Raw genomic sequence first — 15948 nt, forward strand, 5'->3', positions numbered from 1 at the left:
ATTCTACCATGACAAAGTGAATTTATCTAAAAGTCTTGCACCCTGAAATTTGTTGCAATATTCAGGCCACATTCAGAGAGCAATAACAATATATATTGAGGAGCTTGCTAGGTTAGCCCTCGCATAGCATCTACAACAGTCGGAAACCAGGATATACCTGTGGGAGACAAGAGATGTTTGTCCCAGTATTTTAGTATTACCAGCCCATACGCAGAACACCTTGAAAACAGAATTATAGCTGAAGAAATCCTTCAATATAAAAATGTTCTGAAGTAAAATCAGACTAACACCATTGTGTGAACTTTAATTTTGCCCATATCCATTATGGCAGAAAAAAAAAAATACTTTTGACAATGTAGCATAAATGTATAATTGGAATATTTGGAAAACATTTCCCTTCAGTTGGAAATGCACCTGAAATATGATTTGCAAAAATGACATTGTTAGAGAAATGAGAGCATTCTTTTTACAGGTTTAGTTGTACAGGGCTCAATCTGACCTGTGATTCCAGAGAATTATATACATGTAACAAGGGTAGAGAGAAGAAGAGATACAATTATGTTAATTAAATCCAACGGTTACTGCCAAGGTTACATTTATATAATACACAACCTTAGTTTATTAGTAATTATAATATAATCTAAAATATTTACATGAACAAATCCTATTTATAGTAAAAAAAAAAAAAAAACAATAACCATCACACAGGGAAAAATATTGTCACCAACGTATCTACTTTTGTCCAAGTCTCTAACCCACAGAGCAGCTGTGGAGCCATTAGATATAGTTATAGAGGGCAAAGAATTACCTGACATCGACTGTGGAGTCATAGAAGCAAATCAAGTCCTTGGTGAGCTGTACTTCTAGAACGGCTGGAGCTCCACTTCTGTCTTTCCTCTCTGCTGGATTAATGCGCATTGATCCATTCATTCCAAAATGGACTCTACGAGATAACAATAGGACATGGTGTAAGTGTGATTACACCTGAAAGAATTAGGAAACAATACAAACAGCATAGCAGGTCAAAGACTATACATCAGTTTGTATCTATCTTGTTTGCTTGATTGAAAATAAAATACAAGGTCTTATCTGGATAATCAAAAATCAAATCTATCCTTAGTTTTTATTTGGTGGTCTTTTTTGCACTGTTGCCATGTTAAATTTAGAGATCGAAACAGATTCCGTTAGGCAAGTTGATGCCAGGAGTCCTACATCTGTAAATGGCAGAGGTGAAATTAAAACGTACTTAAGTTTGTTTGTTTGTTTTTTAACATATATCACCTATTATTGTAAACTTGAAATAAAACAGTGTATTGATGTTTGTTCAAACTTCTGAATTATTTACTACTAAATTATCTAGTTTTGTTATCGTTAAATATTTATCCAAGGTCATTTCAGAGATGCATCGCTGCATCTTTCTTTAGGAGCATTGTTTGTTTTACAAAATTAAGATGGAACTGAGGGCTGTTCTGCTTGGAGAAAATATTACTGCAAACACTAGGTGATCAATGGGCGTTATAACTTATTTGCCACAAGCAACTACCTTTAGAAACTTATGTACTTCAGACTCAAGATCATCATTCATTGAGAACGGGACATTACATTCTCCCCTGTATTTAATAGGAAGGCAAATGCTACAAAAATTATAATATATATCTATATATATTACATACACACACGAGAGCAAAAGCCATATGTCCAGTAAACAGACAGAATTCATTCTCCACATTGAACCTCGTTTTCTTCTGCAGATTTGCAGTTAATAAAATTACGTTTGCTGCTGGCTCAGCCAAGATAAAACAAACTAATAATTAAACTACAACTGAACAATTTTAGCACCAGCACAATATAATAAATAGGGTAGAAATTGTTCTGGTCCTACCAAGCAATAACATGACTTTGCATATGCTTATATTAATTTATGTTTTGTTCCAAGTGGTCTTTCTAAGTCATGCGCAGGACTGAAAAATAAAGTCTGATACTAGCCAGATCACGGGGACAAAAAGTGTGGGGTCCCTCCGGATTTTACTATTACCAGCACTAGACTTTGGCACTATAGCAGGAAAACCTGCAGTGTGGGGTCCCTCTGCCATAATGCCAAACCAGCCCTAGGCTGGATTCAGTAGGGAGATCGGGTCCGCAAAAAATATCCAGACCCCCCCCCCCCAAAAGGTGTACACAGCCCCTTGCTGAAAGTACTACGGCTTTTCTCACACCCATGGGCGGTGGGTGTGGGGTAATAAGGACTGTCGTAATAAAGCATTTTGACCCTGGTGCACAAGCATACCCACGGCTGACAGTGCTGGCACTTGGGGAACCACAAGTGCAAGCATTTTCTAATAAGGTGCGAGCTTCTGCAGATTGTATTTTTTCTCCCTTGGATTATATAGCTGCTCAAATGTTCCTTTTGGCATTTTTTTTATTCTATTTTAAAGGTTTGCTTAAAGAGGGTCATAGTGCCTTATTGTGCCCACCTTCATTTCCTGCTCACCCAGGATGTTCCCTGTTTATAAGCCAATTAGATCATTGATGTGAGTAAGTTCCCAGTACAGCTCTGCGGAATTAGTGGCACTATATAAATAGATGGTGAATGAAATGTTCACAGCAGAGCAGTATTTTAAGAGACAAGTGTACTGATCTTGTGTGAACTTGTGAACCTGTCCACCCGTGAGGTTATGGAGGAGAGGGCAGCATGTGACAGGCAATGCCATGTTGTGAGGAGGGGATTGGAGGCATGTGGGATTCCACAGAATTAGAGTAGAAAGAGCAGGATTCCCAGTAGCACAGTGCATTACAGGTTGACGTCATCGCGAGTCTTAGACTTAATCTGCGAGGTCCCGACATTGCCGCTTTGAATTAACATTCAGAGAGGTCGCGATGACGTCAAACTGTACTGCCGAAGAGCTGTCCATTCGGAATAAAGTTGCTGTCACCATGGTGGTCCCATTGGAGATCTGCAGCGTCGGTTTTCAGGCAAGTCTGTTTATATTGAAATCGGTCTTTGCTAAATTCGAGTTTTATTTGTAGGTCTCCTCGGTGTTGGATTTTTCAGAATCATTAAAGCGTACCCAAACCTTTTAAACACACCTTCATATGAACAAGGTTTATACATGCAAGTTTTTATTTGGTATGTGGTCATTTTAGGCCAGGTATTTATGACACATAAATAACACTTAAACTGTCTTACCGTAAAGTTTTCACCCCAAAATACACAAATAGTTCCTTTCCCAAGGTCTCCACCCCAGTGTAGGTGCTTGAAATCAAAGACTGAAGAATACAGTTAGTTGGGGCAGAAGGTGCATTGGTAGGTGGTTTCTATAAATAGAACATGTGGATGAAGAAGAAAAAAAGAGGAATATCATTAAAAACTAAGTTACAAAAGTGATATCAATACCATTTCTTTTCCAGAAGCGAAACAAGTAGTAAATTCATCATATATCCGCTTCAAAGAAATCTTTAAGAAAATCTTATTCTAAAAAAAATGTGATTAAAAGCGCTGGTTTGTGATAAATATGACTGATTATGTGCAACACAATTTACAATTTAATAAATGCTATGCAGTAACATGTTACATACAACATATGTAGTATTTCCAAAAAATAAACAGTGTGAAAAAGGTGGAGCCCTTTAAAACAAAACTATGCACATGTCTCATATTGTGTTCCACACTAACCCCCTAAATAAAATCTATCGATATAGAAGCAGATCTGGTAGCCCTGATTTCCCCACATATATTCTTAGGGAATCGACCTAAAGAGAGGACAACTTCACAAATTACCCCCAGCGTAGCATTGGACTCAGATTGAGAGGACAAATGCACACACACCTAAAATTGCAATGCTAATCATCTAAGGATGACCTCCCCCCCCCCCCCCAAAAGACACAAACACCTCTCCAACCCCCATGGAACAAGTTTTGCTTCTCATCTTAATCCCAACTCATTAACTAACTGGACAAAGCATAACATTACATTTTTATTAGGCGTTGCCCCTCTTCAATGTTTGCCGACACTCAGCCAAGTACGAGCTACTTCCCAATACCTGTTTTTTTTTTCCTTCAAATTTACACAGCTTAAACGTTTGTTTGCCTCGATCATCTCCTCTACAATTCCAGAATAAACTACAGTTTTAGAGAGTCTGTGCTTACATAGATCTTCCTGTAATGGACTTATTTTGACAATTTACTGCTTACTCATACAACACAATTGGGCAAAGGACCAGCTTGAACTGAAGTGGGAAGTGCCACTTGCATATGAATACACTACACAGTGTACCAAATGGCACTAATCCCTATACACAATGTAAACCAGGTGAGAAGGTTAGATTAATCATAGACAGGTAAGTCGAAGAAATCCTCATAATATGAGCAGTTGGGGGTACTTGAGGACCAGGTTTGGGAAACTGCTGTAAACTACCCATGAGACAGAGCCCTCACCCTGCACACCACATGTACATGGTCCCTACATAATATGAATGCCTAGACAAAATTGTAAATACACAATATGCAATCACCAGAAAATACTGACAAACATAATATGCTACAATCTACATTGTAACATTATGTATAAAGTGCACCACTATATTGTTATAACCTTTTTGTAAGCATTTAAATATTTATCTCTAAACATTGTATAGAACAAAGACCAAATGGCTTTTGCTAATAAAAGGTGAATGTACATGGTATACAGGTGCAACTCTGTGGTTTTGTTAACTTGCATGACAGGTTGTCACAGGCTACAACCATTGTTTCTCAGTGGATTAGGTGTGATACAGGTATAGCTAATGACGATCAACATATACAGTTCCACCTGTGGCAGGGGTAAACAGACATGCCAAAAATAATCACATATGTTTTACACAGGTTGTTGACAACCAGGGACAAATGCATTATCATTCATAATTAACAGTGCGAAATGTTACATACAAGTTTATTTTCATATCTATTAGTCCTACATTTATTAATAATTTTGCATAGAAGAATATATAAGCTACTGCATCCAGAAACCATCCCAACTTCACCTAACAGGAGAGTCACTTTTTGGCACACATTTGCTGAGAACGTAACATTTCAGAATGATCCTTGTACCAAACAGAAACACACATAAATAGAAATGTACAGCTTCTCTACCAAGGTACAGATGTCTGTGAATTTTCGCAGCTCATTCAATTCACTTGCTCATTTATGTTGTTTCCTAAGATCCTTTAAGTCTTTTAGGAATTGAAAGTAACCTGCGTATATATGTGCAAAGGTCAATGATCTAAACATATGGGAATGGCTAGACTACCATGATTTAGAGCTCACCCAGGCAGCAGTCACATCACTTTATGCATTAAAATAGGTCACCTTGTTAACTTTCCAAATACTAGTAACAGATTTACAAGATAGAGTGCAGTATAGATGCATTTTTTTGCATAGGATAACAAGGTCTCTAAGTCCTCCCCATGGACTTGGCATTGGTATATTAAAAGGAAACCTAATAGGAAAGATTGATTACAAAGTCTAGCCTTGTTCGGTTATCAAACTTTCTGGTTTATCCAATCATTTTTCAAAAAAATGTACGCTACTCAACTAAATTGATAACCCGCATGCCATCTCTTTTGAGAGCCATTTCCCAGTTAAATTACCCTTTTCAGCTACCACCATTATATCTAAGATTTCACTGCTGGAATATTTGTTTTAATAATTTAATGTAATGAAATCTCTTACAAATCATCCCTTGCAGTTATCACAGAGCAAAATGTCCCCTAAATATCCAGGAGGGATACAATAGCATTGATATACAACTCATGTTTCTCAAATTCTTTGAGGCTGTATGCAATTTAAAAGTCTAAATAGCAGACAGACCCATAACAGATGGTGAAAAGCCACGGACCTCAGATAAGAAAGGGATATTATGTAAAAGACGTTTCAGGTCTCACTAATGGACTATAGCACTCATCTGCAGTCTTTCATTCCTATCCAGGTAATTACAAAACCACTATTGGCATATGCTCTGGTATACAGCATGGTCAATTACTTCGCCTGAGCACTGAGAACAAACTAGTAATTAAAGTTGAAGTCAACATCACTTTACATACTGTTTAAAAAGAAAAAAAGACTGCAGAGCATTGTAGCAGAGTGAACGACAATTTATAAAGATGAAAGTGTCCTTATAACACTAATTATAGAGAAATAAAATATATGCGATATGAAATAAAATATGTACACTATTGTGCAGTTTACTAGACTGCAGTCAATCACAGCCACTAGTATAGCATGAAATACAAACGTATTGTGGCTGAGGCACACAAGTATTTAGCCGCAACTTAGCTAATTTCCAAAGAACGGAATACAAACCTAGCTTGAAATAAGAAACTTTGATCCATGTGCTCAGAGCACTGTTCATGCAATATCAGCTTAGACAATTATTTTAATTACAGAGCAACTAAATTAATGTATGGAATTTTTTTGTGGCAATTTGTTCAAACTAATGTTCATCATCAACATTTATTTATATAGCGCCAGCAAATTCCGCAGCGCTTTACAATTGGGAACAAACAATAATAAGACAATACAATCTATGGGACAATGGGAATTTGATACACAAGGGTAAGTGCTATATCATATTGCATATTGGTTAAGCTAGAATGCAAAAGTAATAAGTATGAGAGGGCCATATGATCAGTCACACAGCAATGTTTGTCAAATGGTTGTTGTCTTGTGTTAGCTGTGTAGAGGATGGTAAGAGTAACCTAGGGAAATTAAGAGGGTGGTTGAGGAATATAATAAACTTCCCTGAAGAGCTTGGTTTTCAGAGAAAGCTTGAAGGTCTGAAGACTAGAGGAAAGTCATATTGTGCGAGGGAGGGAAGTCCACAGAGTAGGTGCAGCTCAAAAAAAGTCCTGTAACCGAGAATGGGAGGATGTGAAGAGAGACACAGATTTTGTGCAGAACAGAGGTGTCGAGTTAGGAGATATTTTTAGACAGGTGAGGAGATGTCTGTTGGTGCAATTTTGTTGATGGCCTTGTATGGTATTATGAGAATTTTATAATGGATTATTTGAAAAACAGACAACCAATGTAGAGGCTGATAGAGTGGCTCAGCAGAGGAAGAACGATTTGCAAGGAACATCAATTTAGCCGCTGCATGCAAAATAGATTGTAGGGGTAAGAGTCTGATTTTGGGAAGACAGGTAAGGAGGGAGGTGCAATAGTCAATATGGGAGATGAGTGCATGAATTAAAGTTTTTGCAGTGTTTTGTGTGAGATATGTATGTATTCTGTAAATGTTTTTTTAGATGTATGCAACATGATTTATGGTCATGCTGTCAACAGAAATAGAAATGTAAGGCAGGAGGTTTCTGTTGGTGGCTGGGAATACTATTCATTCTGTTTTTGAAAGATTAAGTTTGAGTTGGCGAGAGGACATCCAAGACAAAATGCCAGAAAGACAGTCAGTAACACGGGACAACACAGATGGCGAGAGATCCGTAGAATAAATAAATTTGTATATTATTCGCATAGAAATGATACTGAAATCCAAAGGAGCTTATTAGTTTTCAGAGAGAAGTGGTGTAGATAGAGAATAGCAGAGGACATAGGACTGAGCCTCGTGGTACTCCGACTGATAAAGGAAGCAGAGCAGAGGTGGATCTAGACAAATTAACACTGAAATACTGATTAGATAGGTAGGATGAGAACCAGGATAGGGGCGTCTTGAAGATCTAGACAGGAGAATTAGAAGAGAGGCCATTAGTTGTAGCTCTGATCAAATCATTGACAACCTTGGAGTGTTGAGAGCAAAAGCCTGACTGAAGTGAATCCAATAGGTTGTTTACTGTAAGAAAGTGTGTAAGGTGAGTGTAGGTAATTCTCTTGAGAAGTTTGGAGGGGCATGAGAGCCGAGAGATGGGGTGGTAATTTGAGAGAGAGTTTGTGTCAGAATTTAGTTTTTTCAGAATAGGAGTAATCGCTGCATGATTGAATAATGATGGGAAGTTACCAGTAGAGAGAGAGAGATTATAGATTTTAGTTAGAGATGGAATGAGCACAGGAGACAGGGACCTACTAATTTGAGGGTATGGGATCAAGAGGACCGAGGTAGAGTATGAAGATAAGAAGAGAGTAGATACTTCCTCTTCATTTGCGGGGTTAAATGAAGAGAGCGTGTCAGAGGGTGCTGCAAAGGAATTGAGCCGATTGCTTATCGAGGGAGATGATACCATTTCTAGTCTGATCTAATTAATATTGTCCTTGAAATAGAAAGCGAGATCCTGGGTACTGAAGGTAGTCAGAAGGTTTGGAGTGGGAGGGTTCAGAGGAGATTTAAATGTGTTAAAAAGGCATTTGAGGTTAGAAACCTGAGCATAGATGGGAGATTGGAAGTATGTTTGTTTTGCAGTGTCCAGAGCATTTCGATAGGTGTGGTCGATAGCAGTATATGTGATAAAATCATTAGAGGTACAAGATTTACGCCAGCGACGTTCTGCTGTACGAGAAAGTTTTTAAAGATTTTGTGTTACTTTAGTGTGCCAACCAAAACAACTACATAAGTGTATAATTTGCAGTGTGTGTGTGCATGCTTTTACATGTATGTTAATGTGTGAGTGTGTAAAAAATGTATTGTAGCTTGTGTTTACAATGTCACCTGAAGGAAGTTTTTTCTTAATTTTTTCCTCTTAAATGTGGGCGGTTGTCGGGTATATATTCAATCTCGTATGGCATGTCATCTGAATCAAAACTAGATAATAAATGTGACATTATTACTGTAATATACTTTATCTATAGCAGTGATAAACGGTAAGTGGATAAAGAACACATATACTACACATTAGTAACATTCTTCAGAATTATATGGTAGGAGAGTGCTGCCCAACTTCGAAGGATCTACATGGTGGAAGGATCAGGATGGCAAAATTTTAAAAGTGTGTGTACCATGCATAGCTGTAAAAATACTTAACATACACCCTACAGTGAAAATAAAAACACTTATTGTACAATCCACATTACACAAAACAAGTAAATACTTGTGCACAATATAGCAAAAGTAATACCAGCCACATGCCCAACATATACAGCCCTGTACCGATTAGAAGTCTAATGCAGGTCTGATCAACATAACAGCCTTGTACCTACTGCAGACCTGTGCCAAGATTAAAATATTCATGCCCACCAGTCCCATGATATCTATAACATTGTCTCCAAAATAACAGCTTTATACTCAGTATTATCATATTCCTGTACCCAAATTAACAGGGTCTTGCTCATAGCAGTCTTTTGAATATATGCAGTTCTGAGCTCAACTTAACAGCCTTATGGCCATTGTATCCATCCTAGTGCCAACAGCTTAATTATCACCATAGTACCTTGCCCTCCACCATAGCCCTTGGCCCAGCAGAAAAAAAATGCCTACAAAATACAACTGTGGGTGCAAATTAGCAACCCAACCATACCCACCAAACACAGCACTTTGCCAAGATTACTAGCCTCATGTACCTTGCCCACAAAATACAGCTCCAAATCAGCCTAATTTATCCCTCTCTGCATTTCCCTTACCTTTCCTCTAGACTTTAACAGTCTCTCCACATTAACAGTCGACAAGAAGGCCTTGCTAGTTTGGAGAACCAATGGATAAATAACTCTGACTTCATCTAATGATAATGTAACCGGCCACAGATTCATATTTAGAGTATGATTTCCATTTGTAGCAGCAAATTAATGAAACCACATTTTGTTGTGAAGAAAGAATGAAAGTAAAGCAGTCAGTGAGACCATTTGGCCATCCAGTAAGGACAGCGCTGTCCATCATGTTGAGGGCCACAGGAAGTGGCCAGGACAGGAATACTGCAGAAAAATAAAGCAAACCCACTGATCACAGATAATGTATTCAAGATTACATAGTATAGGAATAAAGAAAGTATACCATATCATTTTTAACATTCTACCATCTCAAACCCATTCTTACAGTAGGGGAATAAACTAAGCATACCAAAAATTGGCAATATCCTGCTGTGACAAAAAAAGGGGTTAATTTAGTTAACTAGTGATGCGCTGTTTATGGTGGTGTATAGACTAATACTATGTTTGTAAACCAGCTGTAATCACTCTAGAGAAAGAAGGGTCATGCAAAGATTGTTCCAAGCACAGACTGCTGCATAGGTGCCCGTAGCGCCAGTCCTTGCAACTGCATGCAAACCCACAAGAAATACTATTAAATCTGGAACTCAAATGTTTATCATCAGTAATTTTTGCTAAGAACCATTATGGACTGGCAGCTGGGCCAGGAGTGAAACAGGCCCTCTAGTAATGCCCCCCAGACAAATGTCCACACAAAGCGACAGAGAGGACAAATATGGAGGATAAAATGAGTTGCTGGACTATCCTCCATATTACTTAGTACATCACTATGTACCCTTCATGATTAACCATTCTCTTGCTCCTCTTGATGAAACTTTGGCTTTCATGCCACCTGCTGGACTACTTACCTCAATCAATGGCACCTTCACATACTTCTGTCTCAAACAACTGTTGCTGCACATTTGCCTCTCAACCTTCTCACCCACGGTACTGTGATAGAAAATCATACTTGCCAACGTTATTCTTGTCCCCTCCTGGAGGTGACATGAATTGCAACAGCGGAAGGGAGCGCGGCGCTGCAAATCAGTCAGGATTGTCCCAATATGATTACATTACAAGGGGCAGGGCCAAAATGACACCATTTGCAGCAAATCAGTTCATGGTGGCCCCAATTTCAACCACTTCATTAGGAAGTGGGAGAGTGACCTGTTCTCCAGAGAGTACAGAAGACCTACCTGGAATTCAGGTGTCCATGAATGTAGAAATAAATAAATAAAAAAATACAAATACTCAATCTTACAGAACCCATTAGTAAAACACTCATAATAAAGAATGAAGCAGATCTGTAAGAAAATACGTAATATAATGGATTTCAATGGTGCAATAGGACGGTCTGTCCAAGTTTAGAACTGCTCAGATGTATCGAAAGCATCTCCGTGGTTTACGGTATATTAAATAGAAGAAACTGCAAACAACTAGTCCCATGGTTTTTACGCTTTTCTTATCTGGTGTGTTGCCTACGGCTATTGGATTACATTATATTTGCACTTTACTTTTTAACTTTAATACAATTTGTGAACTCATGCTGAATACTTGAAATGATTATTCAACAACAGGAGAGGCATAGGTCAGGTGAGGGATAAAAGGAAAGACTTTAACATGACGCATATTACCCTGCTGCTGAGCGCACTTCCCCGCAGCTCCATAACACACTGACCCTGGGGGACCCGAGCCCGGATCTTCTCTCCGTTCAGCGTGCAGCCGGGACCCTCCACCATGATGCGTTTAGCCCAGTACTTGCGGCCACTTTCCCAATGCAGAATTCAAAATGTGGCGGCAGCTCAGGTAATACACAGCGCGCACAAATGTTCCTGATTGGTGGCGAGTCAGGAAGTGCATACACATAGACAAACTTCCCATTGGTTCGTGCCCCAGAGCTGAATTCTGATTGGTGGAAACGGCTGTCTTTTTGATCGGTACACTATACACAGTGCAGTGAGTTTAGCATGATGATCTCTCCAAGCCTCCAGCAGAGGGAGAATGTGGAAAAAGGTAGGTTAATAATACCATTAAATCTATTTATATTATATTTAGCATCTAGACGTGTATGATATTTCTTTTTACATCTGCTGTGGATCTATTTATTACACATTAGGGTCTATTTACTAAGCTCCAATGAGCCAAAGATCTGGAGGAAATAGCTGTTTTCTCCAGAGAATGACATTACAGCTCTTCTTTTAATTTATCAAGGGGTTAAAGCAGGCAGGACACTAATACTGTAGCAATTCACAATGATTCTCACTGCCGCCCACTAGCCTCTATTGATAATTAGACCCTATTCTAACTAAGAGGTATATTTAACAAGCAGTGAAGAGCCAAAATGCCAGCGTAAATTCTGCCAATATGCCTTTAACTGCTTTTTCTTATCTGACAATGGTTTAACGCTGGAGAAATCAGAGATTTCTCAGGATTAACTTTATTACCGGCACCTAACGCTGTGCCCATAGACCTTTATGGGTACATCAGTATTAGGCAATTTATTAAGCAAAGTAACACCAACTAAGGATGGTATTACCTGTTTTTTCCATGGTAATGGTATCCAGCTGAAGGCTCTGAAGCATCACCCTAATTGTGTTATTCTGTATATACATCATACTTGCCCATTTTTGCTGTCTTCTCGCCAGGAGATCCCAGAGGGGAGGTCTTCTGGCAAGTGTGGGAGAGGGCATGGTGATGCCAATGTGTCACCATAGCCCTGCCTCCCGGTTGTGAGTAGCTACGTAGATGGGGCATTACACAAATGGTATCATTAATTCCTGCCTCTCTGGGAGAGTGCCTGCTCAGCCGGAAGGCAAGTATGATATACATACCTATAGACATGACTCATGTTTAGCTTTATTCTGCTTTCCCTACTAATTTTCCAAATGCAATACCTTGAACTAGCATATTACATTTTTGTTTAATTACATAAAGAAAAAAAAATGTGTCTCTATGAATGGATAACAGCAAAACGTGGCATTGCAAACCTTGAAAAAGGCACTGCAATCTCATTTGCCTGTTTACAAATTTGTTTGGATTCATATGGGGTGTGAATGTCTGCCTACTGTAAAACATTTTGCCTTTTTTAACATCAGTTAGCTGATAATCACTAATATCCCAATTTATTGTAGTTGTAAAATAAGTAGTAAAAGTGGAATCATTGGACATGGCAATGTGAAAGTGAGTCAGACTGGAAGTGTATATTTACACTATTACTACATCTGTTAAAATTATATAAAACCTGTGATATACTGTTGTACATGGTGTCTGTACTGTACAGACAAAATGACCGGATATTAAAGATTAGTTATGCTACACAGGTTGGGACACTTTCTTTTTAACAACTCTATGACTTGAATGGTGAGTGTATTGATGGGAACACATAAGGTGATAAATAGAAAAGTGTAACCAAACTGCTTAGATTTTTGGAACTGTAACCAAGATGCAACAATTTTTTTGGGACTATGATACATTTCCAATGGCAAGCAGGGTGATTACACTTCGAAGCCGACAAAAGTACACTGCCTTTTCATCAGAAAGGCCATTCTTTGTTGTATGATGTCCATAGAAACTGTTAAGTGTGTTAAGAGTTATGTGAAGTATCAGAACTGAATTGGCAAAGATCATTGGAAACTACCGCTGCCATTATAATAATATGTATGATGGGTGCCACATGTTACAATAATCTTTGAACTCGGAAGATAAACATTTGGATAATTATAAACATCTAACAGGTATAATGTCATTTATTTGGCAGATAAAAGTGCTACTGTAGCTCTCCAATAACTCCCTTATGATCCAATGGAGGATACAATCTATTATTATTTATAGAGGACAATTGGAGCTCCTAATGTTTGATGCAATTATGAACTCTCTGTAGATTTTTACTATCATTAAAATGATGCTGCAATGCAACATCATGCTCATTGCTTTCATTTTGCATGGTCCATAACTTTGGGAAATAGATTTGCTGGTAAGTGGGGGTGTAGTTTCCCTTGGAACAATATTGCAGTGGCAATGGCCTTCAATTCATATTATTACTTTTTCTTTTGTGATTTGTTTTGCTTGCAAACCTTTCAGTGCTCCAATGAGACCATAACCTTGTTGTACAAATATCACATTCAGACTCAACATATAAACTCTTTGTCCTTATTAGGTCCCTTACCAACTGGTATAAAAAAAAAAATCATGCTTTTAATGCAAGTAAATGCATATAAATGAAATGGGAATGGTACACTTTGATTCTAATGACGCCATACCCACTTGTGATTGGGAGTGAAGGTGGCTCTGTGGTGTATTAATATCGTTATTATTATTATTATTAGTAGTAGTAGTATTTTGCCTGCTCTCTTTACTTCACCTTGGGTGTCCTCCGTTAATCCTCCCTTTCACATTTAAGCAAGCACAAGTAAGTAACCATCCTCATTTTGTAATTTATTTATTTTTACTTTAAAGAGTTTATTTACCAAGTCATGTAGCTTTCCAGGAGTTTAGTGGTTTTGTGGTAACATTCAACCCCCAAATTAGGTTTTGAGAAATGTAAAATATAGATGATTTTGGTTGCTTTCCTGTTTGACCCATTGGATGGGTACACAGATCCTCCTGGACCTGGGAAGTTATGCAGGTTTGTAAATCAGCCCCTTAGACTTTTTATTAGTAAAGTTATTAGTAAAGATCATATCAGGTGCTAATTTCAGTTTTATATTATAATAGCAATAAAAAAGGTTTAGTCATTCATAGATTTGTGTTTTGAATTTGTTGGCCTTCAAATGTCCTCTTATGCTTTTATTTTGTACATTGCATTATATTTTTGGATTTATTATTATTATTATTATTATTATTAGTATTAGTATTATTATTAATTGAGGTTTATAAGATAATAATTATTAAAGAGGAACATTTAAAATATATAACATTACATTATAATCAAGTTCAGTTTGCATGTGAAAAACATTGTATTGTGTGATGATGATTGATGAGTAAAACCCATATTTTTAAAATTCTTTGGGTGGAAATTTTAATATTTATTTTTTATTCTGTTAAATCTTCTTCTTCGCCTCTAATGATAGTAAGGGCAATTTGCAATTACTGCACACGTCAAGTAAATGGGTGCACATGGCCCCATGAATCAAATGGGCCCACAAAGGCTCACTGACCTATGGGCCCACTCTACACCTACAGTTTTTCTGTAATGGAAGGTCCGTCCGTGGTCTGGCACTAACATTGTATATGTACCGCTTTTAGCAGGGATCAGCATTGTGCCCTGATTGGCTCAACTACCTGCCTGTCAGCCTAGGGTAAGATGCTTAGGCTGACATACAGGGTGCGCAGTAAGCCAAGGCAGGTGGCTGATCTCCTCTCTTCCTCCCTGATAATCTGTCTGGCTGCTCCCTCCTGTTCTTCAACTGCCCTTTTCCTCCACCCTTCCCACTGCCCCGCTGTCCTGCTGTTCCTCCTCTTTTCTCCTCTCCGCCTGAGGCATCCATCCTTCCCAAACTGTGCAAGTGGCAGATAGAGGAGTCTGTTTCTGAAATCATGCAAGCTCTGCAGATCAGGTAAGTGTGGTGGTGGGGTATAAAAGTAATGTGTGTGTTTGTTAGGATACTAATGTAATGTTTGTGAGAGAAGCTATTAAGGTTACATGTTGGGGCTATCAATGTGTTGGTAAAATTCCAACATTGCAACTCACTGTCTTCCTTCAGTCAGACAATGTAAGAAATTTTCCCATTCCCTATTACCCCCTCCAGGGACAGGCTACTCTGGCAAAAACCACTTTCCATCATTTGGCCGCGGATCTTATAATCCGTTCCTCTCCCTCCATTCCCCTATGTGTGGCTGCCTCCTATCGGTGTAAGACACCTGGGACTAGATTTACTAAACTGCAGGTTTGAAAAAGTGGAGATGTTGCCTATTGCAGCCAATCGTATTTTAGCTTTCATTTTGTAGAATGTACTAAATAATTGATAGCTAGAATATGATTGGTTGCTATAGGCAATATCTCCACTTTTTCAAACCCGCAGTTTAGTAAATATACCCTCCGGTATCACATGGGACATGAACCATGTGACAGGAGCTGTCCCATATCTGCAGAGCAGCTCTCCTACACCGTGCGGATGGAACAATGTATGTGTGAGAGAAGGAAGGGGAAGTGTTAATATAGTGTTTGAGGAAAGGGAGGGTGGAATATGTTAATATAATGTGCAAGGAAGCGGGTGGGGTATGTTAATATAATGTGTGAGGGAGGGGGAAAGAGTATGTTAATATAATGTGTGAGAGGGAAAGGGATCTTAACATAATGTGGGAGGGAAGTGAATTGGGGTCGTAATATAATGTGGAGGTAGGCTATTAATTTAA

The 15948-nt window shown here is 38.4% G+C and overlaps 1 protein-coding gene and 1 long non-coding RNA gene across 3 annotated transcripts in view; one reads left to right on the forward strand and one right to left on the reverse strand.

The window, feature by feature from the left end:
- Window positions 1–11408, reverse strand: part of NEIL3 (nei like DNA glycosylase 3) — a 19922-nt gene extending 8514 nt beyond the window's left edge. The window contains exons 1-3 of one of the 2 annotated variants that reach the window (XM_075197424.1): window positions 11229–11408; window positions 3188–3315; window positions 809–943 (exon numbers count right to left, since the gene is read on the reverse strand). In XM_075197424.1, coding sequence (XP_075053525.1) covers window positions 809–943; window positions 3188–3315; window positions 11229–11333 — 368 coding nt within the window. In that variant the 5' untranslated portion in view covers window positions 11334–11408. The remainder of the gene's footprint in view (window positions 1–808; window positions 944–3187; window positions 3316–11228) is intronic. The other variant, XM_075197434.1, reaches the window with a different exon arrangement.
- A 142-nt stretch (window positions 11409–11550) lies between these two features.
- Window positions 11551–15948, forward strand: part of LOC142104889 (uncharacterized) — a 33755-nt gene continuing 29357 nt past the window's right edge. Inside the window, exon 1 of the long non-coding RNA XR_012679675.1 lies at window positions 11551–11607. This is a non-coding gene — a long non-coding RNA (uncharacterized LOC142104889). The remainder of the gene's footprint in view (window positions 11608–15948) is intronic.

This window comes from Mixophyes fleayi, chromosome 1 (genome assembly GCF_038048845.1).
Source record: "Mixophyes fleayi isolate aMixFle1 chromosome 1, aMixFle1.hap1, whole genome shotgun sequence".
Classification (NCBI taxonomy): domain Eukaryota; kingdom Metazoa; phylum Chordata; class Amphibia; order Anura; family Limnodynastidae; genus Mixophyes; species Mixophyes fleayi.